The sequence below is a fragment of the Cydia fagiglandana genome, chromosome 16 (genome assembly GCF_963556715.1).
Source record: "Cydia fagiglandana chromosome 16, ilCydFagi1.1, whole genome shotgun sequence".
In the NCBI taxonomy this organism is placed as follows: Eukaryota; Metazoa; Arthropoda; class Insecta; order Lepidoptera; family Tortricidae; genus Cydia; species Cydia fagiglandana.
Genome location: NC_085947.1, coordinates 9,429,843 through 9,453,422, shown reverse-complemented (window position 1 = coordinate 9,453,422; position 23,580 = coordinate 9,429,843). Strand labels below are relative to the sequence as shown.

At 37.7% G+C, this 23,580-nt stretch overlaps 1 protein-coding gene and 1 long non-coding RNA gene across 2 annotated transcripts in view; one reads left to right on the top strand and one right to left on the bottom strand.

Moving 5' to 3' along the window:
- LOC134671955 (uncharacterized) overlaps positions 1-23,580 on the bottom strand; it is a 346,096-nt gene that overhangs the window by 197,473 nt on the left and 125,043 nt on the right. The window lies entirely within an intron of this gene.
- Positions 4,432-23,580, top strand: part of LOC134671934 (tyrosine-protein kinase Src42A) — a 107,631-nt gene continuing 88,482 nt past the window's right edge. Inside the window, exon 1 of the mRNA XM_063529805.1 lies at positions 4,432-5,012. Coding sequence (XP_063385875.1) covers positions 4,651-5,012 — 362 coding nt within the window. The 5' untranslated portion in view covers positions 4,432-4,650. The remainder of the gene's footprint in view (positions 5,013-23,580) is intronic.

Here is a 23,580-nt window from a genome sequence, read left to right as displayed (position 1 = left end):
GCCCACCATTCTCCATACTAATAAAAAGGTGGGGAACAAACAAAAAGTGAGACTGTGACAAGGACAAGCAATAATACCGCTTTCTCTGCTACTCCTACTGAAAGATACATAAAACTATCTCGTTCTGTCAGTTACCCCCACCACTCATGCCAGATCCAGGTATATCCTAGATTCATGATCCGGGGCTTAGGGCTTAGGCACGTGTCTTATTAGACATATACATTTACATATTACGTTGTTGTTGTTAACTTAAGAGATAGTCTTTGACTATTCGCAGATGGGTCGTTATCTGTTCTAAAATGGTTCTCATACAACTTCATATTTAAATCAAAACTCCTTAAAACCAAATCTGTTGGTAGAGTATGGACCAAAAGGATCAAATCCACAATCTACTTGACGATTGTTTTAAACCCCTACCGAACCACGACCAACCATTAGACCAACATAGACACGTAAAAGTGGTTAATGTAACGTAGACTCCAAGGGTAACAAGTTATCACTCGTTATGCTCAAGTAACTACAAAAAAATCCCTCTTTGGCCTAACAATAGTTCTGAAACCTCTTTAAAACAACGTATTATTTTTTCGCACCCTGAATTTACTTTCAACAGGTTAGAGTGGCTAGAGCCTTTAAATAGGTTTAAAGATTGATTGAGTCCTCTTATCTACAGCATAGGACATTGCCCGTCCTGGGGGTTAGGATTAATTTGATTAAAACTACTCTGGCTGGGCTAAAGTAGGTAGGTACAGTTAATTTACTGCCCTGCCAATGTTGAACATAAATACGTTGTACTGAACATGCTACCAATTGAATTTAGTTGAGTTAGCAAACTGGGTCAACAATCGACCCTTTCCATCCTTCGCACAATGTTTTGGTCTCAACAATTGTGCTCCATGGAGATGGCAGACATTCCTTTACCAGCAAATTTGATTTTAATCAAGACGCAATGTTTTCAAAAGCCGTCTCTGGAATTTGTAATGTCCGAAAATGGTGGTAATTATAATTAATTAGTTTAGGAGAGTGTTGAGATGAATGTCGTCATGTTCTGTTTAATTTCAGGAAAAATTACAAAACATAAAGTAAGTAGGTAAATATATATAAAGAAGAGTAAGATTTTATGTAGGTATACTTGTGGGAGTGCGATGAGCCTAATAAATATATCATTAAAAAAACGTACAGTAATGAAGAGGAACCTATCTCTGTAGGCGAGTGAATTAATTTAATTAGAGTGGGCACTCTCATAAATGGTTTATAGGAAAGTTAGGTACGTCGGTAGGTACTCAGTTTATTTCCCTTATCGATCGATCTGACTTCCGGATTAGATTCTGACAGTTCCATTCTCGTCCCATTGTTGTATTTATTAATTTATTAAGGTTTACTCGGCTAATTCCGAATGTCGAAAACTGTCGGATAATTCCGAAAAGAGACTTTTATTATGATGGAATTTAGGGTGATTTTCATCTGAATTTCGGAATTATCCGACATTCGGTATTACCCGAATACACCTTATGCATACCCTAGCACTATCAAGAAGCGCTTTGGAAATCGTTTCTTGAAACTATTTACAAGTATGTTTTTACCCTCTATATAATGTATGGTTTATAAGTCTCCTCCCCATTCTACAACTCGGGTAGTTGGCAAAGTACTTGCGCACTTGTGTCTAAGTAGGTATTTAGCTTAGCTTTAGGACTAAATATCCTTTAATGACCTTTGATTTTACTTAACTTTTAACTTCTTGATAACCGCCTGTGTTGTTCGCCTGCTTTGTTTAATACCTACTTACTGAATAGTATTGTAAACATGCATCAAAGCTTTGTTAAAAATTTATACTGAACAAAATAGGTAGCATTGTCAGTATGTACAGGCCATGTTCATAGTATTGCCAACCGGGCGGGCGAGATCGCTTATGGCTCCTCTAATACACGATGGGCCAACGCCGGCCACTCCAAGGGACGCAGCCATGCGGTAAAATGAGATAGCAATATCACTTGCTCCCTCTAACGCATAAATGCGTCCCTTGGAGTGGCCGCCGTTGGCCCATCGTGTAGAGGAGCCATTAGATGGACCAGCGTATTATGCCACCGAGTCCACTGACGTGGTAAATATGTATAATGGAAATAGATTATATACATTGGTGATCGGCATGATCGCAGCATTCGCAGCGCAGCTACGACATCAGAAATACATGGTGACATGCTGACATGGGTTAAGTATGTCGGGTTATTAGGGCCCACTATAACATTTCTGAAACGGGATCCTGACATTCAGTTGAGCTGAAATTTCCTTACAAAATATGATTCTACTTAAGGCTCATTCACGTACAAACGTCTCAATTATATAATGTACATATTTGTGACTAGTTAATTAGGTATGTTGTTAAGTAACAAGAGAAATGTTTAGTCACTGCACTGCACACAGAGCAAAACTGCATTGTGCTCACTATTTTGTAGCTGCAAATCATCTGCAAATAGTGCAAATTAGGTACCTATGTTTGTGCAAGATTCCATAATCTTTTTACGTATTTTGTTTATGGTTTTGATATTTTTTGTCTGTTTTATTATTTGTCAGATTACATTTGTTTTCTCCGAAATCTAGTGCTTTTAATTATTACAGTCGTTCATAAAAATGCTTGTTTGAGTTGCTGAGGTGAAAAGGTTTTTCAAGGACGAATTTCCTGCCATGAATCCGAACAAACAGGAAAGGTTAATTAAGTAGTTAGTGCACAATCTGTGTGTTGTAAGGCAGGGTAGTTTTAATTACTCCGACCAAAGACAAGTTAATGAAAAAGGTTGGTAACTGTACAGGCCGCGTAGCCAAGATGCCGATCGCTTACGCTCCGTAGCGATCGAAACGCAACTGTCACTGTCGCATTAATATGGAAGAGTGATAGAGAGACGTAAAGCTTTTCGTTGTCGAAGCGATAGCGATTGTAACCTTGGCTAGGCCGGCAGGTGCGTCATTAATTATAATTGTTGTAGCATAAGTTAGAAAATACTAACTCAACACCGTCTCATCTCAATCTCAGAGCATGGGTTGTTATAAGATGCAGCATTATTATGTATGACGGCTCCTCTACACGATGGGCCAGCGCCGGCCACTCCAAGGGACGCTGGATCAAACTGATGCTGATCTAGATACGCCGCGCCGCTCCGGTGTAAAATCGAGACAATGCTAAGTATGCACACTATTAACATTCAACGTCAAGATCGCCTGTGGTTGAATGTGTGTACGGAGACGACCAGTCTATACATTTCACTAGTTCCCGCTTCTGTTAGGATGTTGATTCGTCTCAGCATTCACTGCGCTGCCCTAGAGCCCTGTTTAATTAAGGTCGGCACGATAAGCGAAGCTTAGTGCACGACCAATCCACACGAGCCGTCGCATTAGGGATCACGACAATCCCGCGACACGAAATAAATTAACGATCGAATCTCGTTCGACGGTCAACCGGGGATGATTGTGTAGGACGGATGCGCGGATACGGAATTTCCCGTCAAGTGGAACGTCAAATTTTTTAGTTAGGCACAAAGCTGAAAACAAACGATCCTATTAGCCCCCATTCGCACGACAGCTTTTTCAACGCGTCTTAAAAAAGCGTTCAAATGGCACAAATGGATACATGTGTATTTAATATTTATTCACACCATGGCGGTGGCGCTTTTTATTAAGCTTTGTTGGATTTTCGACTTTAAGCCCTGGCCGTTAAATCGAATTTAGAGTGCGGACAGATTTAAGCGCTTTTTTAACGTGCGTTGAAAAAGCTGTCGTGCGAATGGGGGCTTAGGGTTTGATCTGTAGGTAGCAGCGGCGGCGCGTCAAACATATCCATAGGCAAGCCGGGGCTAATTTGGCTTACATATTTCCTTTACAACTTTACTCAAACGTCCAAAAACAGTCAAGCCGGTGGGAATCGGCTTTTATGGACGCGCCGCCACTGGTAGGTAGGACCTACCATTCGTCAGAATCCAAAAGTACCTATGGTACTAAACAAGTAAACGCCTTATTCACAGTACTTTACATTACAAGCAAGAAACAAAAATTTTCATCACACCAAGGCGAGGAAAATACTAACTGTAAAACTTTACCAAGCAAATGCAAATACTATTTGTATTATTAATTTTTTTTTAAACATTACAAGATCCTAAATCTGTTATGCAGCGACATCTAGTTCAGACATATTGCAACATTCAATCAACAAACGTTTCTTTCTTATGCCGGTAGTTTTTACGAATAAGAGTAGATGTCGCTAGTAGCGGCATCACTTTTTTATCAATTTATTATATTGAAACTGATTTAAATCTTTAAATAAAGTTTACTAAAAAGACTACTGACTCATATTTGTTTGTATTTAATATTAACAAAAACTTTGTTACGAAAGGCAGCTTATCCTTGAACGCAATCGAAAGAGATAGTAAATCTATGTTTGTCTATGGCGCGTCAAAATGGCTGATTTCTGTGATGTCCGATTGGGGTTTTTGGGGTTTTCTAGTCTTTGTTTACTATAAAACACAATAAATGTTTAAAGTTATTGACTCTTATGTGACGTAATAAAATGTTAATAGATGAACAAACTTTGGACTGGTGTTTGTATTCAAACAAGTGTGTGATTTGACAAAACGATTGGAACCAATCTCACCTTGTAAAGAGAAAATGGGGAACTGTTTTAGTAGTACAGGAGAGAAGGATCCTAAAACAAAAATCGACAGGGCTAATCCTCACGAGGAGGATGCTAGACCGTTCCAAACGCCCGTGCCGACTCCGCCCCCGGACCCCAGATCCACTGTGAGCCAAGGTCCGGATACAAACGAGGTGGTGCCCACCCGTATTTTCGTCGCCCTTTATGATTACGACGCTAGAACTGATGAGGACTTAAGCTTTAGAAAGGGCGAGCATTTGGAGATCCTGAATGATACTCAAGGTGACTGGTGGTTAGCTAGGAGCAAGAAAACAAGACAAGAAGGATACATTCCATCGAACTATGTCGCTCGCCTACAGTCCATAGAGGCAGAACCGTGAGTAATATTTCGATAGCATTACGATCTATGTACAATTACTTGTGTATTTTTCAGCATTTATATCATCTACACAGACAGCTGCATTAATTAATTTGCCATTCTAATTGTATGTTAAACAGCTGTTACGATATTTACCAACAGTAATTATGAGCACCCCAATTTTATGTATGAAATCAAACTTGTTTACTTTCCATGTGTGTCTATTGTATACAGTATGAAGACCTTATTGCATTAGTATGAGAAGTGAAAGCACAATGGAATGTTCACATTATTATGTGCACTCACTGTTAACAGAGTATGAACAAAATGAAGAAAGTTATTTAATTGTTACACAAGAATCACACCTATTTTGTACTCAATACATTTGTTATTAGTTCGTATTTCTAAACCATTTGCTATCCTAAATAAACCTTAGGAATAATTGTTGATGCTGATATATGTTATCAAACATTATATCGTACAAAGATAAATAAATATAAATATTATGAGGCAATTACACAAATCAACTAACTCTGACAGTAAGCTTAACCCATTCAAAACTAATCACAACTTATTGTTGTTTCGCCTCTATGAAGCACTACTCTACAAACTGGGAAACCCATATCTTTGCTATAATATAGTGCTACGATCGTAGCTTAGCAGTGAATGCTTTATTAAGGATTGTGACATCACTGACATGAGAAGCAAATATTCAGGTGACATAAACACAAGTAAATGCCCTCACCAATATTCAACCCCTGGACCTCTATATTCTTGAGCCAGTCATTACCCGCTAGACTAGAAGGCCATTAAGTTCATGATTAAGCTACTATTTTGTATACTTATGTAACATAACATTGCTATATTATAATGGTAACAACCTGATCTGTACAAACAAATTCATTAATTGTAAAAAAATTGTTAAGAATAAAAATTTTTTTGATTTTGGCTGTAGTATGGGTTCACTATAGCTGTGAACTTGTGGTAATAATTAGTTGTCAGGTGATGAGTTTTATATAAAAGCTTGTCATAAAAAATAGTACATTGTGCAAAATGAGGGGTAAGAGAGATTTTGTAAGCGAGGTCTATCTAGGTCTAGGAATTAAAGACTCGGACTTCCAAATTCTGAACCCCAGAGTTACACACAATGTTTTTCATCAAACTTTCGAAGAAAAACTAAATTTTAAGCGAAACAATTCTTAAATACTTCAAACAGTCATATTGTAATTTATTGATGGGTTGGGCATCGAAGGCACAGACCCTCGGCATTCAGCCACAATAAAAAATTGTGTAATTTTTTTTAAACAGCTATTAAATTAATCAAATTAAATATTTTTTATCATAAATGAAAATACTAAATAATAATTGTCGGTATTTTAAAAGTAAACCTTTTAATCCTTGACTTTCAACGAAGTATTTTACTTACCTATAACATACATGGTTCGTTTAAATTAGTGCAATAATTTAATAAAAAAGTGGGAGTTAAAAAGTTATAGCTTTTTTTTCACAATCCATAACTCCCGCGGGAACAATATAGGCCTTTGTCCTTCAGTACACCTGCATGAAATAAGATCTTTTTCGAGCATGTGTGATGAAAAGACTATAAATGAACAATATAGGTAATGTAATATAATAGAAGATTAATTGTAGTTTACCCTGGTATAACTAGTATTACCACAGAATAAATAATAGTACTAAGTACAGAAGACTCACTCTCTAACAAAACGCGTCTGTTACGATCAGCACAGATATGGCCACTAGGTGGCGACAGCGCCACGCGCGGCTTATGGCAAACCCCAAAATTGGGGCCAAACGGATGTACTTTTAGCTACCTGTAGCAAAGCGACGAAATCGCGGAGTGAGACACGCCTGGTATTACCCGAGCCTTTCGGGTAAAGTCCAAAAATTTAACCACATTAACCCAACACTGGCTTATTATAAATTGTTATTTTATTAACCCCTGACGCGCCACACACATTTTTTACCAGTCAGCTCAACCTTATTTCATCGTCCATTGAATATGCATGAGGTTTGCCATCATAGGGGCATATTCAGACGGACAATAAAAAATAGTATCATACTCGTATTTACGCACTTGATGCTCGCATCGCGTAATAAGACTTTGTTAGTGTCAGAGTGGACGCACTATAATATGTAAATACTAAATTGGACCCGGGTATGTCCTTAAACTACGTCCAAGACCACCGGTGGACGGGCAGCAGCGTCCCTCAAATTCGGTGTACTCGACTGCGATCGCCAACCCGCCTGCCAAGCGTGGCGATTATGGCATACACCCCCCAAAAGGGGGAGGCCTATGTTCAGCAGTGGACGTCTTATGGCTGAGATGATGATGATGATGATGATGACTAAATTCCTACTAATAATCATAAATACGGAGTAATTGTCTGTCTATCTGTTAGGTACCTCTTCATACTTACACAGTGGATTCGATTTGGTATGGATGTTGATGGTGAGTAGCGTTGGACATAGGACATAGAAGTCATAAAATAGTTTTTATCACGAATATCGTCATTTTACGCACAGGAAGTAGCGACCGCGAACACAAGTAGTATTCATATTTTGCGTTTCTGAATACGGTCCGTATACCTTGTCACATCACATAACTAATGATGCACTTCCTAACCGGAGCCTTATTATCCAAGAGTCTGGCGCCAATGCTATATAATTTTATGCTCTATCTAATTAGTCATAAATGTGATACATAATTTAACAAACCTCAAATTTCGAAATACCTACAGCTTTAACCTAGTTAGCTCTTTTTGACATTAACTTTACTCTCTGAATTCGTCAACTCCTGTCGGAATGTTACAGCTACTTACTTAATATTGGTCTTAATTGACAAGGTCTGTTCACAAAATTAATTAGAGGCAACCATTTTAAATCGACCGAGGATGGAAAATCTATCGCGATATTGATGACGGAAACTCATATCCGATGCTGCGTTTCCTGTCGATGTAGGTATCTGTTTGGATGCCTCTTTCCTATGGGAAAGTGTCAATAATTGACACTTATTGCGCTGATCCTGGTCGGAGGTCGGCTATCATGAGGGCTATACGGAGTTTTAGATACAGTCGCGAGGAAAAATGTGTGTGTGTGTGTGTTTAAACCATGTCCGAAGCTTTTGAGCCATCGGCCAGATGATTTTTCCCTTTTGAACCATGCGTTGAATGGCTCCTCTACACGATGGGCCAACGCCGGCCACTCCAAGGGACGCATTTATGAGTTAGAGGGAGCAAGTGATATTGCTATCTCATTCTACCGCATGGCTGCGTCCCTTGGAGTGGCTGGCGTTGGCCCATCATGTAGAGGAGCCAGAAGGAGACTTCTCGTTTCGCATGACTCGCTTGCGTTTTTTTCGCTGTCTCTAAATCCGGAGCTCTTTATTTACAAGTGCAGCACTCTCTCATTGGACAAAACTAAGTGACGGTCGATGTCAAGCCCCCATACTTTTAACCAGGAAAAAAAGTCCAAATATCCGTGATTTATGTCAATTATGTCAGATTTAGTATAAACAGAACTGCGCAGTTGCTTAATCTACGAGCAGCCATCCTTTGGAAGCGGATTCATTTTCAGCATTGTGCAAAACCAACAAAGGCCTTATTTCCGCCCGTCGGTTCCCTTCATGCACGCAGAGTTCAGACTAACCGCAACCTTGACTTTGTCGCTATTGAAATTGCACATATGTCATGGTGGTTATTTGAACCATATTAGTACTTGATAGAAGCTCGATTTTTGTTTAAATTTTTTAGTAATTAGTGACTTTTGCTTGTCACCCGACGATATGTCATGGTGGTTATTTGTTTAGAACTAACTTCTGCCCGCGTCTACGTCTGCGTGGCATGATGATTTCCGTTATTAAAAAACTGTCATATGTCCTTCCCTGGGACTCGAAATACATATCTTGATGTTAAACTTTGTTTAAATTGCTTCAGCTTCAGTAATGAGTTCCAAAGTTCCAAAAAAAACTTATGTTCACATTGAAAAGCCGAAGTGCCGGGAAGGTTGCCGTGTGACTTTTATATATCGTATGATGGTATCGTATTAAACTCGAAGTCGTTTAGTAAATTAAGTATGATATTTCCATTTTCCAATTTTCCTCATTTCACATTCCATGATCGTAAGTCGCCATGTTTGTTGCCTTTGAGTTACACAATATGTACTTACATAGCAAATGTTTGCCTACTAAGAAAGAAAAAAAATGTCATACATTTTACAAGGAAAATTAATGGGAGCTGGTGAGGATTATATATATATTATATTATAGTCTGTTATTTTTTCAATATTCTTTATAGTCTGATATAGTCTTCAGATATTTATTATAGTCTGTTATTTTTTCAAATACGTAGTAGTAATGCCAATAGGAAATGGAATGGAACGCTCATTTGTTTCGTGCATATAAAATGTATGGCGTATATGTTATGGTTAAAAATAACATAATAAAGTCTTTATTAAGGCTTCTGATAGCGTAATTGACCTAAATGATTACATACTCGTACCTAAAGTCCATACTAATAGATTTTTCCAGACAATTGCTCACATAAATAATAGAGATAGTTTGAGGCCCGGGGAAGGACTTCAGTTTTTAGCAATCATCATTTCACGCAGACGAAATCGCGGGCAGGATGCTAGTGTACTTTAACTATAAAAAAGTCGTGTAAAGTACATCAGAAAATTACTTATTATGTGGTATGGAATAATTGCTTTTCAGATAAAAACATCGTGTCGAACACTCGTAATTGCAATAATAGCTCTATCAATGTTTTATTTAACGATTGCTTTATCTTCGTCTTACATAGAACTAAGTTTTCCGTTTTATTTTTATTGTATTTTTTCCACATGTTATCGATTACTTTTTCCTCGAAGGCGTAATTTATTGCTTTACCGTGAGTATGTTAAAATTGCCGTTGGTATAAATTACCATTGATATTAGATTCAATCATAAATCATTCATTCGTATGATCCAATTAAACATCAAATATCTAAACATAATTTTTCATCTAAACGGCGCGTTCATGTATTACCAATACCAGTAGGAATGATACGTTATAGAATTGTATCTAATCTAAACTGGGTCACGGAACGGCGTCATTCGAAGCATGATTTTTGGATGATTTGAGGGGGGGGGCGGGGGTGTCGAGAATCGTCATAAATCGATGACGTTTATGGACAGCCCCGATCCCAAAAACAGTATTAAGGCATACAGGATTTTTGCCTAATATGAGACAGTAACACATGAGCGACAACCGTGCCATTCTATTCCCTATGAGCAGTAAGCACTTTCATAGTTAACAAAACGGACCAGTCCGAAGATTATTTAATAATCAAAGTCACCTCAATGAAAATGAAATACTAGTTACGATTTTAATAAAGTGAATCGCGTTTCGCACGCATTCCTCGAGGACTGCTTAAACGGGGTCAGACACAAACACGCTTTACTGTTAATTAACATAGCATTTAAACGTCAAAACAATTGATTCAATGAAACATTTATATTGACTTCCAAGAGGACATAATGACCAGATCAGCGGAACCAGCTCAATTTGCTGTAATGCCGCAAATCGCGATATACACCATATAAATAGTAACTTAGCAAACCCCTGTTAAATTTCTCACAAACACAAATGTCGAAAAGACAGATCAACGACATGATTATCAAGGGATTGTTAGACTGTTGGCAAGTCTCATATTTTTGTATTGGAATCTAAATTTTCCATATCCAAAATGAAAGTTTCCTTTGTTACCCGTAAAATTTCTGAGACCCGTAAATTTTCCATCTTTTGATAACTTTACGTAGGTAACTTGAATATCTGTATTTATGAATAGTAAATAATAGTACTAGGTACAGAAGACTCACTCCCTAACAAAACGCGTCTGTTACGATCAGCACAGATATGGCCGCTAGGTGGCGACAGCGCCACGCGCGGCTTATGGCAAACCCCAAAATTGAGGCCGAACGGATGTACTTTTAGCTACCTGTAGCAAAGCGACGAAATCGCGGAGTGAGCCACACCTGGAATAACGCCAATAGTCTGTTACTAACTCGCAAGATATTGTCACCTGACGTTATGCTAGTCTCTGAAGCTGAATATCCGTTTAGGACATATTAGGTACCCATCGACGAGATAGATTAACTGTCTTTTTCTAACTATTTTAATAAGACAGGTACAGGTAATCCAACATAAAGTTGCTACAATTATTTAGAGCACGAATGAAATCGATTGAGCTTTAAGGGATTTAACAAGCTTTCGGGCTGCAACCGAAAGCTTCCTAATTCCCTTTACGATTACGACTGCCGCCATAAAGCGGGATCATTGGTTTATTGAAAGCGGGGAGTACAAAGCTCCATAAATGGGATTTTTTATTTACGTTCTTCTTTTTGCATACATACTTAATACATCCATACTAATATTATAAATGCGAAAGTGTCGCTTAAACCGCTGCAGTGATTTATTTTGTATTTGTTATAGATGTAGTTTAAGTCTCCGGGAAGGACATAGGGTAGTTTTTATCCCAGAAATCATCCTTTAAGTTGCGGAAAAGGGGGGTGGAAGGTTGTATCGGGAATCGATAAAAAGCTGATTGTATAAAAATAAGCTACCCAAATTACTACCTCCACGCAGACGAAGTCGCGGTCAAAAGCTAGTAAATATATTCGTGAAATAGTTTTCCTGCTTCAAGTCACGCATCAAAGGCCCCAGTTAATCCACACCATGAGAAGGCAAACAATCAGCTCCGTGCAAAACCGGTGGGCTTGCAGGAGAGCGGCTCCTAGTCAAACACGCAAATTGCAAGACAAACATCAACGTGCGGGCTTCCTTTGCTTTGTATCCTCGATCTTGCCGCTTCGCTAATGCCTGACTTGAGGTTGCATGCGTAACGGGACGACGCAGGGATGAGGTAATTGTAATTTATCTGCCGTTTTAATTTAGAATGCTAATTACTTTTTTTTTTCAAACTGGGAGTGAAGATAAAAAGGTTCAGAAAACCTTGCTGATATTTTTTATCTGTTAAGGAGCTTAGGCACTGGTCCCACCGCGAGCTAGTAAGCTATGAGCTATCGGCTATAAACACGAACAAAAGATAAGCACTCCCGTGTAAATAAAAGAGACACGGCGATATTTATAGCTCACCGCTGGGCGAGTAACTATAAATATCGCCGTGTCTCTTTTATTTACACGGGAGTGCTTATCTTTTGTTCGTGTTTATAGCCGATAGCTCATAGCTTACTAGCTCGCGGTGGGACCAGTGCCTTAGAAATATGAGGTTTGAAAAAGTGGAGAAAGATCCCTTGTTAAGTTGTTACCGATGTGTCGATATTCTTTGCTTCTGCATTGATTGAGCTTTTATTCGTTAAAATATGCTAAGTTTTATTTAGTCCAAAATTATATATAATAATAATATATAATATATAAAGTGTGTTATGTTTGTGTATCTTATTTCTTGAATACTGTGTACCATTTGAATGACAGGGATCTTTGCGTGGTGATTTATAATTGTTAGTGTTGTGCTGTGCTTCCTGCTTCACAACTTTTTTCCTAAAAGAAAATGGCCGATTTGTCTTTGATCCACTGTGCCACAATTTCATGTGATCCACGCTTCCACGTTGATAGTAATAGTTGGAAAAATATTAAGCCATAAAGAAAACTACTTTTTTTTTAATTTATGTAAAAATATAATTTCACAGCTATTTGGAGACTAATAACGAAATAGTAAATAGACACATGAAGGGGCGTATAAGAGGTAGCGGCAGGTGATTTCAAAAGATCTTGATCCCTTTGATCCGCTGTCATCATCATCATCATCATCATCTCAGCCTATATACGTCCCACTGCTGGGCACAGGCCTCCTCTCATGCGCGAGAGGGCTTGGGCTATAGTCCCCACGCTAGCCCAATGCGGATTGGGGACTTCACATACACCTTTGAATTTCTTCGCAGATGTATGCAGGTTTCCTCACGATGTTTTCCTTCACCGAAAAGCTAGTGGTAAATATCAAATGATATTTCGTACATAAGTTTCGAAAAACTCATTGGTACGAGCCAGGATTTGAACCCGCGACCTCCGGATTGAAAGTCAGACGTCATATCCACTCGGCAACCACTGCTTATGATCCGCTGTACCCCACTCTAACCCACCCATGCTGTACTCTACACTTAATGTATCGATAAATCAAACTATAATAGTTAATATGCGATACATGTATCGCTCTTTGGCTACAAAAACGAATTAGGTATTGCAATTTATCTCCGCTTCCCATCAGGCGGCTCGTCTGCTCGTTTGCTGACTATGACATAAAAAAAACGATAATCGTGAGTAATAGTTTTTCTTGAACCATCTTACAATAGACATTTCTATTGATATTTTCAAAGTTTATATAACGAAATGCTTCTCATAGACTCTATATAGGTATTATCTTATATCTTTTAAAAGCATACGTTTGGAGGTACACTTTCGTTTTATACTTAGGTAATAATTATGTGGAGTACGTGACTTTTAAGTATCATTTTCAATGTACGTCATAAATACGTTATGCAAAATAAAATGAGAACAGATTGCAGATCTATATATGTGTTTTAAATAGTGAACTAACCACTATCGCTTTAAAGAAGCTGTCACCTTGCTCGTTGGGCGTAAAACCACTCAAACAGTACGTAATCGAAGTAACATCCGGTTTACATCCGTGCGGTTTCAGAGGTCGACATTTTATTTGTGTTAACTATTAACCGATGGTTTCCGATGATTTTCTCGCCCACAACCCTACTCGGTACTTGTTTAACGGACCTATGACTGTCTACTTGGCGATTTGAATAAAACCATCTGGCTAACAGAGCAAACATCTTATGGGTCTTAAGTATTAGACAACACGACGACCGGTAACGTTACTCGGGGAATAACTGGGTAGTAAGTGAATTACTGCTCTATTGTTACTGTAATTACTTTCTTAGTTCTAGGTTACGTGAAATTTTCTCTGGCCAAGTCTTACTTGCGCATGAAAATTGACCGTTAAAGGCACTAACCGTCTTTATCATCATCATCTCAGCCATAAGACGTCCACTGCTGAACATAGCCCTCCCCCTTACATAGGCCTCCCCCTTCGTCATTTCATACTTTCCGAATATCTCTGTTAACTAATAGGTAGTTACGAAAATACTTATTATAGTAATTATCCAAATTCTGTCGTCTCTACTTAATGGGCATCTTTGTTTTTGAATAGTACTTATCATAAAGATAAAATAAATGTTACTTCTATTTTTACTGATATTACTTAAAACTAGACAGTTACCTAATTATTAAGAACTCCAATCAAAACCAAGTATTTCACTCAATTGTTCGGCAAAGCTTGGCTCATCTCATGAGCGTATAGTAAAACGCGTCATACCACTTGTTAGAATTGACAATGTGATTCGCGGTCAAACATCGATTTTGTTAGACAGTAAGCATTCTGTACGTAGCCTACTAATTAATTAAATAATTATTCTTTGTCAAAACTTCTAAAACTAAAGCGTCGTAAGAAGGCCCTTAAAAATTAAAACAAAAACTTTCCCCAAAATGAGTATATTATTTGATTGATAAAGGAGATAGCGGTTACTTACCTCTACAATCTCTATGTCCTTTTACCGTATATGTGAATTATGTGATGAACGCAAACCTACACATGTTCATATTACCTAAATGTCCTATATTTCCTGCATACTTACCAGTGGCGGCGCGTCAAACATATCCATAGGCAAGCCTTGGCTAATTTGGCTTACATATTTCCTTTACAACTCTGCTCAAACGTCCAAAAACAGGCAAGCCGGTGGGAATCGGCTTTTATGGACGCGCCGCCACTGATACTTACCTACATCGTAAAAATATCCGGTTGTTTATTTGCAGAGCAACAGGAAGTATTCAATATAATTCAGATCAGTGATGGGAAATAACCAAATCAATTTAGACCTACGTCGAACTAATTACAGTAATTATACTTCCACATGTTAATGAGGCGATTATGATTAAGTAGGCACTGATCTCTGATCAAGTGATCAGTGATCGACTAGATGATGTAATACCCATACATCTATCACTTTAACAATCTAACGTGACGTTTAGCGAAATTTGACTAACTGTGACATATTATTAAGTATGCCAAAAGGTAGAAAACCGCTTTGCGTGAACTTGATTGACGGATTTATGTTTTCGCGGTCCCGCCAAATAATATATTTTTTATTTGCCCGGAGGCTTATTATATTCCATTAGTGTATTTGTATATCTATATTTAGGAATCAAAAGCGGCGCGAAGAGACTTTTAGGTATAGTATGAATCTATGAAACAAAAGCCTTTGCTTGTTTTAGGTATTTCCCGTTAATATTAATTTTGGGTGTTTTATTTCTATTTTGATTGTTTGTACGTTTATTAATCATTTTGTATGTGTATAGACTTTGATTTTATACAATTTTCGTCTAAATGTTTTAGAAAAAAATTGAAATTACTAATCCCAGATATCGGTAAAATTATTAAGATACATAGTCGTATCAAACCGCACAATAAGTAATTTCTGTGAACTTTTGGTTGTATCGAATATATATAAATAATATAAACATTGGACTGTATTAATATCGATGATTGGACTGTAAGTATAATTATGTTAGGATAGTAAAGAATTAAGGATTGATTCAAACAATCTTTAAAACGAAATGAAACTGTTATAATATTTGTATAGTGATGATATATATTTCGTGGTATTTAAATTGGCGTGGCACTTATTAAGTCCATAGGCATGGAAGTTTGTACATGCCTAGACAGGAAGGCAGCGGTTCGGAGAAGCGAGCGTCACGTCAAACGACTGACATACGATGCTTCGCCAATGCATTCTGATTGCGTACAAAACGGAAAGAGGCAGTAACATTACATCTTTGGATACCAACTGCCATTTTATTAATTAATTATTACTTGGAGGTTCAACAGCTGTTACTATTGCTATAGGTTTTACACATATGATACAAAAAGCCAATTACAGGTTCTCACCAGTAAATCATCATCATCATCTCAGCCATAAGATGTCCACTGCTGAACATAGGCCTCCCCCTTTTTTGGGGGGTGAATGCCATAATCGCCACGCTTGGCAGGCGCGTTGGCGATCGCAGTCGAGTACACCGAATTTGAGGGGCGCTGCTGCCCGTCCACCGGTGGTTTTGGACGTGGTTTAAGGACACCAGTAAATACAGAATAACAAAAACAATTAGTTTTTAGCACTAGTACACTATTCCAATATCTTTGACATTACGCAGCAGCAAAGAGAATTATATTAGTATTTTATTGTCTTTGGTAGCAGTCAACAGTCATATAAACTACTAGCTTGTTATCAGTTCCCGATATTTCACACCATGCTGCTCGGTAGGATGTAGGTATTTTTAAACGTTACCGCAATGTTATGATTTTCGTAATTATCATTTATGTATTCAAACAGTAAAAATATCATGTAAACACAAGGTCTTTTTACACTCAGGTTATGCTAATAATAGCTTTATCATACGTCTAATTGCTCTAATCATTAGAATTATGCCTACAGTGCAGCGGATTAGTTTACAATACATTGTTGATATTTGTAAAGCCACAATTGAATGCATGTCCCCTACGGAGTTTAGAAATCGAGCATTAGCGCGGAAGAGCCAAAGTGTTCAATTGACCCAACGGCGATGATGTGTGAGCCGGGGTGTGCCACTAACGGCTTCTAAAAACCTACATTTCCTAGTAAAGATGGCTGGCCGACATCACCGGCGGAGACAGGATGCATGTGAGTTCACCGCCCTGCTCCCGTCTCCTAACGTTGTAAACCTACACTCGGCAGACATAAATTGTGGTTTTAAATAGATACCGCAGCACTTCTGCTTAGCTGAGTTTGTTTTTAAGTGGACCTATGCATACATTGTTAACTCGTCAACTCGTTGATTCCTTATAATTTACGTCACGCATTCATTACCATCAGTGACATTTAGATATTTTAATGAGATGATACTCGATGCCTTTAACAGCGGACCATATGAATGGAATACATGTATAGGCAAACAAGTCGAAGAGGTCGTTGACACCAGTTGCATAAGGCTCACGTTCACGTGCTAGGGCGGATGGACACTCGTAGTATAAGTAGGGTTCTAGGCCCTTGGAGTTTGATTTAAGAGAGAGCAACGGCCCAGATCGCGTGATATGCAATTAAGGTCATTGCAGATGGTGCTGTCAACTGCTACGGGTTTACGGATGCACCGTGGGTATATCGTGCTATAGTTCGTTTTTTTTTAGCATTAGAAAGAACTTGCAAGAAGGTAAGCGATCTTGACATGTCTTTTAATTGAAAAACGCTTTTTAAAAATCAAAAACTATTACTTAGCAAAAGAATATGAATGATCGTATTAGATTCATAATTGTTACATATTTGCAGTAACTTATTTTTAAAATGTGTTTTTCAATTAAAAGACACGTCAAGATTGTTTACTTTATTTCTAATGCTAAATAAAACTAACTATAGACGTGGTAAACTTTTTAAACCATAAAGTGATACATAGATAAAGGTATGTTTATTACTGAATCAATTATGGATACCTCTTATGCTGGGAATCATCCCCTAACGGGCTGAAGAGCAGTTAAAAGGTAAAGAAAGAATGGGGTTAAAAGATCAAAGTCGCAAGCAGAGACTAATGCAATGCGACTATTTTTCAAGTTTCAAGTAATACACAAATACTTATAAACTAGTAATTGGACCTTAACCGCTACCTGTGTAACAGTAGCGACATAGCATTAAAGACTACATAGTTAGAAAAGTCGATATACATTTAATCTTGTTCGATCTTTGTAAGTAATAGGGAACATTGGTATTTATCTATGAGCCAATATTTGCCTGAAAATAATTTTTTCTTTCCTTCATTGCGACTGATATGAGCACTGGCTCATAGATAACTGCAGACTGCTGCAGTTATACCTAGCTATTATTTTTAACAATTACTTTAATTCTTTGCAGTCTGCAACCCAAATAAATAAGGTTAAATTAAGTACTTTTCTCCAATATGCTCGGAAATGTTCACCTTACTGTAGCAAAAATAGTACGGGAAGTTCTTCGTTAATGTCAAACTCTAACTAAAAAACATCAAACTATCGCTGTCCTGTTCTAGCGGACGGGAAGTAAAAAAACACTACAGTAATAACCTATTACTGTAGTGTTTTTTACTTTTTAATAATAAAAAACGCAAACAGCCAATTATTATTGCCGCGATCCGCTTCTACACGACCCGATCAGCTATCATTTCACGTGTATGATCGTGCGAATACTGCTTAATAAAATCAAAGATTATTTTTATATTTTTTTTAAATCTCATCCGTGTTCAAAAAGCTTACATAGTTTGTCAAAGGACTTTCTCATTTCAAACATAGACAAAGAGAATCATACTATCTTTGTCTTACACTAGTACTAGCACCCAAAAGAAAAGGATGGGTGTAGTTTCCCTGGTTCTTACTGACTGAAAAGTTGGTTTGACAAACTATATTGCGCAATTATATTGAATGAACGAATATTGAATGGTACTGAATGGCAGAATAAGTTTGTGCTTTTAACTTTTAAAAATTAATTAAAGAGGGAAATTGTTTTTGACATTTTGGATGTGAAGGTTTGATTTGAGTGATGCTTGATGCTTAAATAATAATTATTTTAGCTTATTTCCTCGCATGTTTGGAGAAAAGCACTATATATGCCTCGGCAGGAATAGCAATTCGTGGATTCGTCTTCTTTGTCGGACTCCGCTTCGCGTCGTCCGACAAAATTGAAACTCATCCACGAATTGCCCTTTCCCGGCCTCTGCAATAATGTACTATTATTAGTTACCAACAAAACTAATAATTACAAATTGTCTTATACAATATCATGATAATCTACGTTTTGCATTTGAGCATTGTTTTTGAAATCGCTCCTTTTTAACCAACAATTGCAAATGTACGATTATATTACATCTCACGTCTCAAGGTTGTCTGAAGTTTGATCCAGTACTTTTCAGTACGTAATATACGCTTAAAAAGAATTTCGAACCGGTTTATAACAATTTTATGTTTGAAGTTAAATTTATTTTTATGAGTGCGATTTTACTGCACTGAATGGAAATAATGCTGTTGAGAGCTTTCTTCGCGGCGTCTCGTCTGCAGAAACACTATTCACAAATCTGTATTCATTTTAGGCTATTCTGCATATTTGTATTTATTTTAGGCTATTTTTTATGTTTTACTTGTTATTTTAACTGTTATGACAGATAGTGTCATCATAATCATCATATCAGCCATTTTTCGCCCACTGCTGAGCATAGGCCCTTCTTCTAGTACGCCACTTGTCCCGGTCCTGAGCTAATCTCATCTAGACGTAACCCACAATCTTCCGGATGTCGTCCACCCAACGAGCCAACGGACGCCAAGCGACAGATAGTAAACGATATACTTTCATGATATTTGAACGTTGAAAAAAGTATTCTTGCATTAGTACGTACGAGTCTGGGTTCGAACTTCGAACATAAGATCGCCGAAGTCCAGATCAGGTTCGACCTGTCGGCTACTGATGTCTCTAGGTCCATGATTTGAAGTGAATAAATGATTGATTGATTGAATAAATGATTGATTGATGATTAAAATGATGGCACATTCCAGTCGGCTGAATCCTAAAACCGAGAATTAAGCCGATACATCTGTCAAGGTAATTGCAAAAAGGCTCTTCCGTAAACAGCGTCTGTTTGTTTATGCACAGTCACATTTTGTAGTCATCGTCGTCTCGTTATATTGGGAAGCCTTCAATTTGTTCCGTCATGTTGTTTGAAAATTTAATTTAGCCATAAATGGGAAAAGAATTAATTGGCTTCTGTTTTTATTTCCCGTTTGAGAATCTTTATCCTATCCTAGTACCTTGTACTATTTGATGTGTCACAGTCGAGGAAATTGACGTGCCACTTCGTACTTTGTCACAGTGGTATTAACTAACATAAAAGCCCTATAGGTACTTATGAAGAATTCAATAAAAATTCACTAACTTGTACTGTACGTGCAGTACGTATCCCTTACAAATGATTACTTCGTTTTACGGCAACTGTGCGAGTTAACTAGTTAGACCCTTCAGAAGCATTACTTATAAGTGACTTCCGAAATTATTTTAGACATTTTCATTTTAAATATGGATGTTTCTAACCTGTGTTCAAAGCACTTCTGCTTTGAAGGACATAATCCTAAATACCTCTGTCTTCTTGGATCACTGCATGTATAGTTAATCGACTCCCTAAAGAGGTGATTGACAGCATTTACGTGAAGGATTAATTGCCCTTTGGCCAGACAGAGGAAAATTCGCATTAGAGCGCAGACGCGATTACCAGGCGCCAGCGCCGTTGATACATTAGTCCGCGTCACGGATGTGTTGCGGGAAAACATTATGTCGGCCTCATATTTGCGTGGTAATAAATAACTTTGTCTGATAAAAATGCATAATTTGTTTACAACCACCATACCACCAATATGATTATACAGTAATTAGTAGAGATGCCCCGAATAGTGAATTTGGCCGAATACCGAATATTCGGCCCCACTCTCGGCCGAATACCGAATATTCGGCATGACAAGCGAACATTTTGAGTCACAATTATTATGAAAACTGTTGGCCAACAGAGCACAACGTTTGCTAAGATATATTTTTATGTTGAACAGAATTAATGAATTTAGTTAGAGTCAATCAAATCGGACCCATGATAAAAATAAAATATTTTGTAATCAACAAATGCTCAAAAACGTGCCTTCATATTTAACTACTTTCCAAGAATACATTTTTGATCTTAACAATACCTAGTTTTTAGGGTTCCGTACCCAAAGGGTAAAACGGGACCCTATTACTAAGACTTCGCTGTCCGTCCGTCCGTCCGTCCGTCCGTCCGTCCGTCTGTCACCAGGCTGTATCTCACGAACCGTGATAGCTAGACAGTTGAAATTTTCACAGATGATGTATTTCTGTTGCCGCTATAACAACAAATACTAAAAACAGAATAAAATAAAGCTTTAAATGGGGCTCCCATACAACAAACGTGATTTTTGACCAAAGTTAAGCAACGTCGGGAGTGGTCAGTACTTGGATGGGTGACCGTTTTTTTTTTGCTTTTTTTTGTTTTTTTTTTGCATTATGGTACGGAACCCTTCGTCGGAGTCGGACTCGCACTTGCCCGGTTTTTGGTTATTTATCTGTGTAATTTTTCTTTTAGGTAGGTATTCGGTATTCGGCCGAATAGTAGGCAACATTCGGCCGAATACCGAATATTCGGCCAAGAGGCCGAATAGGCCGAATACCGAATAGTTGCCGAATATTCGTGGCATCTCTAGTAATTAGGGAGTTACTTTGATTCTTGGTATATTAGGCTTATAGATGGAAAAATATACTTACTATGTATTATATTTCTTGACATAGTGAGGCTAGCACAATAGGCCGCATTGGGTGCCTTGTTGCCCCGCTTGGGTGCTTTGATCATCAATATCACTCGCATTCAGTTTACAAGGCCGCGTGTAAAGCAGCATAAAACTTTGGCATTTGAACCATATTGCTCTAGATTTTACTAGAAATTCTACATTAGAAAAAAACAAAGTATGTTTACTTATCAGATAAATACTTTTCCAATACAAAACGCTTATTTGTAATTTTTTGCGTTAAATTCGTAGGCACAGGCATGAAAATACCTCAACTTTCTCGTACGATCCTATAGTGGCGCCGGCGTCTGTAAAGCCTACGATTATTTTTAGATTAGAAATGGCTCAACCGCTTTACGTAATTGCACTAGTCGCATGCCCAGCTAGTTCCAGAGAGTATGCTTCTAAATATAGTCACAGAGGTGCTGTGCAATTATACCTTATTATCGCATGTTTCCACTGGAAGGCTGCCTACAGTTATTACTTGTAGCAGTTTCTTTAGAAAGTATCCTGATGTGACGAAACTGAAATGAGCATGCTGGGCAGATTACAGAATGGCCTGCGAAGCTGTTTCTTTCGTGTTTGATGACTGAGTAATGTAGCGTGCGTGCCTCAGGTAACTCCCGGCTTTAGCTTAACACTGTTAGCAATTAACATGTATTGCTAACTAGGCCAGAAAACTGTTTGCAATTTTAAATGCACCATGTGCGCAATATTTTGCAAGGCGTGTTGAAAACTTCTTCAATTTTCTAAAGCGTACCCTTATAGTTCGTTTTTTTTAGCATTAGAAAGAACTTCGCAGAAGTAAGCTTGTGGTTCCAAATCCGGCACTTTTAGCGGTAACAATTTGAAGTAAATTATATGTATTGACCATGCTACATTACATAATTCAATAATTATTAACAATTAAAGAGCCTGATAAAAACTGTACGCTTGCTTCTGTGGAGTTCTTTCTAATGCTAAAAAAAACGAACTATAGTTGTCGGTATCGTGGAAGCGCTCTCGTTAATCTGAACTGTCCGGCGCAAGCGTGGCTTCAGGAGGTTGCGGCAATGAGAAAAGTAAATAACATCTCTTATCTTTTGCTGTCTGCTTCAGAGCGTATAACGCTTTACCGTTTATAATTACTTATTCTAGTCTAGATAGTCTAAAATTGCAACATTAAAATTAGGAATTATGTCAGTTGAGTTTAAACTCGCGAATAAAACTGTGATTTTCAGTAAGCCTGTGGAATTTAGTATTGGTGGCATTTTGTTTCATAGCTTAAATTACTGAAATATGTAACACATTAGAAAATATTATATGGCACAGAGTTGAGGTTGAGCGTGTCTCGAAATGACGCTCGCGTCTGCCACGGTCAATATTGTCGACCGACAGAGACCGTGAATATGACTTGACACACATTGTTTAAGTAACTAGTACGTAGAGACACTAAGAGATGGCACTTTCGATAATTAACACTGTAGTATTTGCTCTTGTGGTGATGAATTCTGACTGCATTGTTTTTAGGGTTTCGCAGTAGGTAAAAGGCTTTTTATATTAGATTTTCTAGGTATAATAGGTACATTAATCTCCAGGATGACTTTGGATATTTAAGAGAAATAAATAAAATAATGGTACCCCCAAATATGTACTTACTTGGCGAGATCGAGATTTCCTCGTTTGTTTCCTAATTTGGCAACATGTTTCGCGTATAAATTTATTTCAGATCAAATACATTGTGTGTGTTGAAGTCTAGTCAAAGTTACCACTTGTTCCCACAAGCGACGAAGTGGGAACTTTGACTAGGAGAGCTCCAATAAGGACGAGATTTGCTTGTATCTTTATACGAATAACCTGTCAGTGCGTCCTTTCTGTAAGCGATTTTTTTTTATGATAAGCTTTTCCAAAACTAAGTTGTGTTTGTATAAAAAACTCTTACTGTTGAGTATGGTTCGCACTTGTCCGTTTGTTTTTGAGAATACTTTCTCTATTTCACAATTTTTGTTTTGCATTAGTCTAACAATCTTAAATGCGCCTGTCATTCAAACTGATACATTTTCACTGTCTCCTAATATGTCATGATGTTGCTAATCTTAATTACCAATTTAAATCAAATGGAATGTAACAGCATTGAGTCACA